Consider the following 7,625-nt stretch of genomic DNA (forward strand, 5'->3'; position numbering starts at 1 on the left):
CAAAACAGGGACACATTTAATAAGATAAGTTCATACGGAGATGTTTCAAAACGTTAAAGGATATTAAGATCTGTTGTTCTAGGGGTGAAGTAAAACATTCACGAGAAGAGAATACATACGAATAAACGTAATTCTAAATCATAAAGAATGACAAGTGGGAAAAATAATCTTTTTTTTTTCATGAAAACGTACAAGGAAAATAGTATATGCTGTTCCGAAAAACTGAGCGTCTTCAGCATTATCGACAACACCAGCCATACAAATCTAGGTCACGACAACACCAGCCATACAAATCTAGGTCACGCCAACACCAACCATACAAATCTAGGTCACGACAACACCAGCCATACAAATCTAGGTCACGACAACACCAGCCATACAAATCTAGGTCACGCCAACACCAGCCATACAAATCTAGGTCACGACAACACTAGCCATACAAATCTAGGTCAAAAAATCAGTTTTTCAAAGAAACTTGTTTTTCCTTTATTTTTGTAGGTAATTTGATATAGTCTGTAACTTTATTGGCTCGAGTGGGTGGTTTACTGACTAGGGTGTTTCAAGAACATATGTATTTATCCTGAACGCTTCTATTTCAAACACAAAGTTCAGACTTGGCGTACTCCCACCCAAAAATATTTCAAAGAGGAAAAGGTCACTGTAAGGTCGAGCTAGGATATCAAATGACGATATAAACTGTGTCTGATAGTGTATATTTATTGGATGTTTAACAGCCATTTACAGAGATACCTGGGATGAGAGGTGAAGACCCCGCTAACATTAACATACGGGGTATCTACAAAGGCATCACCTGTACTTATACAAAATATTATAGAAACACATCTAAATAAAATTTGTAAAAGGTGTTTGTTCCCGGAGCTGAAATATTATATGTTCGTTCGATTCAGAAACAACAACAATCAGAAAGCTTATTTTTCGTAGTTGTCCTGTATTCAGTAGTTTTGATACTTTGATAAATCATATCTCAGATATTCCATGTCCAATATTAGAGCTTTTGAATTTAATTCCATTGAAGATGCAAACAAGATGAAGGAGCATCTGAACATAAACTTGTAATGTACGGTTAACACCTTTGCCTATTCCACAGTCATCAGGTTTAAAATGTACGGTTAACACCCTGACCTATTTTATAGTCATCAGGTTTAAAATGTACTGTTAACATTCTGACCTATTTTATAGTCATCAGGTTTTAAATGTAAAATTAACATTCTGACCTATTTTACAATCATCAGGTTTAAAATGTACAGTTTACACCCTGACCTATTTTACAGTCATCAGGTTTTAAATGTAAAATTAACACTCTGACCTATTTTAAAGTCATCAGGTTTTAAATGTATAGTTAACACCCTGACCTATTTTAATGTTATCAGGTTTAAAATGTACAGTTAACACCCTGACCTATATTACAGCCATCAGGTTGTGTAATGATATGCTATGTAATATGTAGAGGTTACACAACGAGTGGTTGTTGGATATTGAATTTATTTCACACAAGTAAGCTATTTTTTTAAAGTTTCAAAAGACACTAGTGGAATATAACATATGCAATGGCTTGAGATTGGAATAACACAGCGTATTGTGGTAGAAACATATATTTGTCCTTGTGTATTGACACCATTGTACACTCTGTGGTTTATTTTGCCCTGATGGATTGACAACAGTGTATTATGCCCTTGTGTAATTTGTAATTTTGTCTTGACATTGTGGTTCATTTTGTCCATTCATACTGAGTATGTGACAGTTTGTCATTTAGTATTGACGCAGTAAATATGTACTCCGTTGAAATGAACAATGTAGCATATTTTGTCCTTTTATATTGACGTTGTGGTATATTTGTTCTTTTATTTTGTCGCTTTGACATATTTTGTCCTTTCATATTGATGCTGTGGCATATTGTGTCCATTTATATTATGCTGTGGAATATTTTGTCCATTCATATTGGCGCTGTGACATATTTTGTCCTTTTATATTTACACTGTGACATATTTTTCCTTTTGTATTGACACTGTGACATATTTTGTCCATATGTATTTACACTGTGGCATAGTTTGTCCTTTTGTATTTACACAGTGTATATTTAGTCCGTTTGATTTAACCCTGTATTATAATTATTCCTACATATACGGAGTCTGTGGCATATTTTGACGCTGTGGATTATTTCCTGTTTTTACTTTGACGTTCTGGCATATTTTGTCCTTTTGTATTTACACTGTGACATATTTTGTCCGTTTATATTGACGTTCTGGCATATTTTGTCCTTTTGTATTTAAACTGTGACATATTTTGTCCTTTTGTATTTACACTGTGACATATTTTGTCCTTTTGTATTTACACTGTGACATATTTTGTCCGTTTATATTGACGTTCTGACATATTTTGTCCTTTTATCTATATCGACGATGCAATATATTTTTCTCAGATATTGACGGGGTGTATATTTAGTCCGTTTGAATGAACATTAGTATATTTTGTCTATTGACACTGTCATATATTTTTATCCTTGTAAATTGTCCATTTCCAATTTAAACATAGATGTTCTATATTTAGCCTTGACACCCTACTAAGGAACACAGTCACGTCTTTATACAATGTACTGTAGACTACCATCACTGTCGGAAGATGACACGTAATGATAGCTTTAAGATATACTATTACGTGTAAGTAAATGTTTTAGGTTTACGTCCCGTCGAATGATGGTATCAGGGCGGAGAACACAGACACACATTACATACAAATTATAAACACTGATACTTTAACACACACATGACTGAGTTTGTCCCTTACGATCAATGTATACTTTGTCCCAGAAATTCCATTCATCTTATCATAATGTATTAGCACTCGTCCTTCAACGGGGAAAAAATATATGATATTATTTTGTACATACTCTGGAAGATTCCTTCGAAAGCCGATTGGGATCATTTTCGTAGGAGAAAACTGTTGCGTTATTATGCTATAATAACGCGTTAGTATGCGAAACATTTATTAAACTATTATTTTCTCCTGCGATAAGGATCCAAACTGGCTTTCGTAGATTCAAGTATCAAGTGCTTGGAGCAATTCCTACATAAAACACACCAAGGTCGGTTGGCAATAAAATAAACGAAATCGTAACTATGTTTCAAATAGATTAAATGATGGCAAAATGTTATATCTTTAAACTTACGATGCTAACTTCAGGTAGAATCAATGTTATATCAGTCCTCCAAGTGGGAACCTAGGTAGTGATAATGATAAAATAGGTTGACGGGATTTCCTTAAACGTACAATATTAAATCTAGGTAGAATCAATGTTATGTCAGGTCCTCCAAGTAGGAACTGGGGTAGTGACAATGAAAATGTTTCTGGGCGTTTTCTCGGGGTTTTTTTTGGTTTTTTTGTTGTTGTTTTTTTCGAATGCAGTGTTCTTGTATTTGGAAAAAAGTTGATATTATGTGAAAGTTATTATTTTGTTTTTGTCGAAGATTAATGAAAATCCCAATATGCTACAAACCATGAAAGAATTCAGGTGACATATTGTTTCATTTTCTATAGTGTCAATTTATTTCATTTCATGGTTTTTAAACCATCGGTATCTACGAAAAGTAATCATAGATAAAAAAAAACCCGTGATTTGATAGTGTTTGACTTTGTCCATTAACGTGTTAAAGATAAATTACTGCATGAAATCAGCTTAAGAAATCTCTCTATCGCACTTTACCAAACATATATAAATACTTGGCATGCGTGTGAAACACCAGTTAAAAATACCTGGTAAAAAAACAGTAACAAAATCACTAGAATTCCAAACTTTTACGTAATACGTTTATGTCTGAGAGATTAGACTGCTTAATGACTTCGATATGTCAGCGCTATCAGTCTCCTAATCTGAGATTATCTAGGATATGTTGAATACACACTGCCGTCCGGTACATACAATGACGGGCCGCTTAGTAAGAAAAGACATCGGAGTAGCTTTAACCACATAGCCTGGTTGTTGTTGTGATATCTAACAATACCTCATAGGATGTATAGCATATACAGAAAAATGTAAACTTTAATTATTTTACAACAATTGTGAAACAAGTTATATCAACTTGTAATGATCACGTTTGTAGCCCCCGGTGGAAGTGTGTGACGGGTCTTATTGTTGGAGGAAACCGGAGTAGCCGGGGAAAGCCTACGTTGTTGGGCAGGTGACCCATTACTGTTTCAAGTCCGATTAGGGAATCGAACCCCGGCCGCCTGGGTGAGAGGCAGGTGTGTTACCTATGTGCCATCCGTCCACACAAACAATATTGTTTGATAATCCCTGCTACAGGGATATCTGGAATATAATAACTAACATCACATTTATGAATATTTAATTTATTTTCGTTAATTCTGGTAGCTGGACTTAAAGACAAATAACTAATGGTAAAATTTAGAACCATGTCAACTCCTTTCAGTAAAACATTGTACATTTTATGTTGGCTTACGTTTTTCTTCAAGTTTGCATAATTCCTCCTCCTATCTTATTAAAAAGTGTCGATATATGAAGTAGATCTATGAAAATTAATTCATCAGATAAAAATGGCCTGTTTAATTTTAAATAGTTACTTTTCCACTGTGTGTTCTCTATATGAAGGTACGTGTACTAACAAAATTAGCGTTCATACCTAGGTGAACAATTAACCTGCCGCGTATGAATACATACAGTACATTGTTGACGGTGCCACGTAGAATGCAGAAGTGTGAATATAAAATCGCGTTTGATTACACATGAAATAATGTTTTATCAACTTTAAAACTTGTTAATAATTGTAAAATTGAAGACAACATTTCAATATCATTTAAAATATCTGTCAAAAAATGCCGTTCATACACCAGTGAACAACAAAAAATAACAATTATTTCTTAATTATCTTTGAGTTTTGTTAAAACCATGAAAACCTAGCATCAATTACAACATCTGCTTATACAAACAATGAGGGCAGAGATGTGTTTGTCTTACATTTACATTCCTTAGGATGTTTCAGAAAACATTACTTCTTTTAATACTATCTAATATGAAATAAAAAATTAAAGAAAGCACAATTCATCAGAATTTGATATAATATGAGCACAATAACTGATGACGTCATAGCTGACTACTTTGACGTCATAATGACATCATCAAAATTCAAAAAAAAAAAATATTTTGCCGATATGGATGAATGGAGTACATTCATATTGCCGTTGTAAAATATCATTATTCAAATGGTAAATCTCCAAACGTGGTGAGCAAGCTTATCAAGATGGAGTATCCAGATAGTGTACCTTTAACTATTAAGGTTTTTTTTTTTTTGGTTTTTTTTTAATTTTAAGAATAATCTCAATGATTGAACAACATAGAAACAATTATCGTTTGCGTGCATTTGTCCTATATTTGTATGTCCTAATTTCATTTACATAAATATATGCTTCTGTGTTTGTTAGGTATTTGAACCTGATATTCCTACACGGGAGATCCCTGTAGCGATAGCTAGAGTTGACAGCATAGTGACTTTATCTACATCTACATATGTACCTCTCGTATTTAATTAACCAGTATAGATCCATATTGACATTTAATTCTATATTTGAATTCTTTGGGAGTAGGTCAGAATAAAACATTAAACATACAAAGATTCAATTATATCGACAAGTGAGAAAATGACATGTTAAAGGTCATCAATACACAGACGTGGTTTATCTCGATAATAAATCGACCTGTTTGAAATCAGATCCTCTCACCACGACTCCATCGGTATACCCGGCTCCGTTTGAACCGAACGTTTACTTTCTGATTTTATCAGGGTAGTATAACCTTTTTACGACTCTTGTGAAGCGTGTAATATCGATTTTATGTAGGTATATATATACAAAGATGTACTTACCTGAGTTTATTATATCGCTATTAACGGACATACCCATTACACATAGCTACCTGGAGAATCATTAGTACATGTACCTATGATAACCCATTGGCTACCCGTTTTTTAATGTCATACCATGTCCCAACCCAATCTCGATCAATTCCCAACCAAGTCATACACCAAGTCTGACACCAAATCCCAACCAAGTCTGACACCAAGTCTGACACCAAATCCCAACCATTGCCCATACCAAATCCAAAGCCATGTCCTTTACCAAGTCCCATACCAAATCCGAACCAATTTCCTTACCAAGTCCCAACAAAGTCTCTACCAAATCAAGTCCCAAGCCAAGTCCCAACCAAGTCACATTCCAAATCCCATACTAATTTCAATACCATGTCCAAAGCCATACCCCTTACCAAGCCCCACACCAATTCCCAACCAATGTCCCTTACCAAGTCCCAAATCAGGTCCCATACCAAGTTCCATACCAAGTCCAATATCATGCCCCTTACCAAGTATCATACCAAGTCGTCCCATACTAAGTCGTCCCATACCAAGTCCCATACCAAGTATTCCCATATCAAGTCGTCCCATACCAAGTCGTACCACACCAAGTCGTCCCATACCAAGTCTTTTCATACCAAGTCCAATACCAAGTCGTCCCATACCAATTTTTCCCATACCAAGTCGTTCCATACCAAGTCGTCCCATATCAAGTATCATACCAAGTCGTCCCATACCAAGTCGTCCCATACCAAGTCGTCCCATACCAATTTTTCCCATACCAAGTCGTTCCATACCAAGTCGTCCCATATCAAGTATCATACCAATTTTTCCCATACCAAGTCATCCCATACCAAGTCGTCCCATATCAAGTCCCATACTAAGTCGTCCCATACCAAGTTCCAAGCCATGCATCTTGCCAAGTAAGTTCTCCATTAACCTTCATCTCTGGAAACACCTTGTTGTTCGTGTAAGTCTTTTTCCGTCCGCAATTGACATCCATCCGGAAACTGTTATTCTGGCCAGTCTAGGTGATATATATATATATATTCACATGTAGGTTAATATCATAACGCGATCAAGCTGTTCTGAATTCTGATATGATTTTATCTCCTCGTCATTTTAAATTCTATATTTAAGTTATTAAGTCGTGTTTCTTGTCTCAAAGAATGCAAATCCCAATGATTTACAAGCTGCATTGATGTATTGAACTATTATTACAAATATATCAAATATCAACGTTTCCGTATATTAAAAGATCAGAACATCAATGTCAATCGGTGAATCATAAAGTAGAGTGAATCTTGAATTTGATTGACCTATGTAGTCGTTGCAGATGGTCGCGTTTTAATGCATTTAAATGCATCTTAAATGTCCATTTACATAATATAGGTCCTATACATCAGTTTCAGATAACCGAATCAACCGGTGATGTGTCTTCAATCGTGATAACACGTTCTTTATTACTATTACATTATAGTTACTTGTACAACATGGTCTTTTGTATGTTAAACCTGATAAACGTCCTAAAATATAAATAAATAAATAAATACACAGATGTACAGAAGCCTTAAAGGGGCGTTTCTTCGTTTGAATAAAATTTAGGTCGTCATTTAAACTTACTGGAAAATATGTATTTTTTCCAAGAAGCAAAAGTTATAAGCTTTACATTAATACGGCAGTTTTACTCTCAAGATAAACCAAAGCTCTTCGAGTAGTATGTCCTGAAAATTGTTAAGTCGA

At 34.7% G+C, this 7,625-nt stretch overlaps 1 protein-coding gene across 1 annotated transcript; it reads right to left on the bottom strand.

Moving 5' to 3' along the window:
• Nucleotides 1-6,239: 6,239 nt before the first annotated feature.
• Nucleotides 6,240-6,692, bottom strand: LOC117317424 (acanthoscurrin-1-like). Its single transcript, XM_033872234.1, has one exon. The coding sequence runs from the start codon at nt 6,690-6,692 to the stop codon at nt 6,240-6,242; it is 453 nt and encodes a 150-aa protein (XP_033728125.1).
• Between the last annotated feature and the right edge of the window lie 933 nt (nt 6,693-7,625).

The sequence above is a fragment of the Pecten maximus genome, chromosome 19 (assembly GCF_902652985.1).
Source record: "Pecten maximus chromosome 19, xPecMax1.1, whole genome shotgun sequence".
Lineage (NCBI taxonomy): Eukaryota > Metazoa > Mollusca > Bivalvia > Pectinida > Pectinidae > Pecten > Pecten maximus.

What these genes read in the sequence shown, in the direction of transcription:
- LOC117317424 (XM_033872234.1), bottom strand. Translation starts at nt 6,692, where the DNA reads ATGGGACGACTTGGTATGGAACGACTTGGTATGGGAAAAATTGGTATG.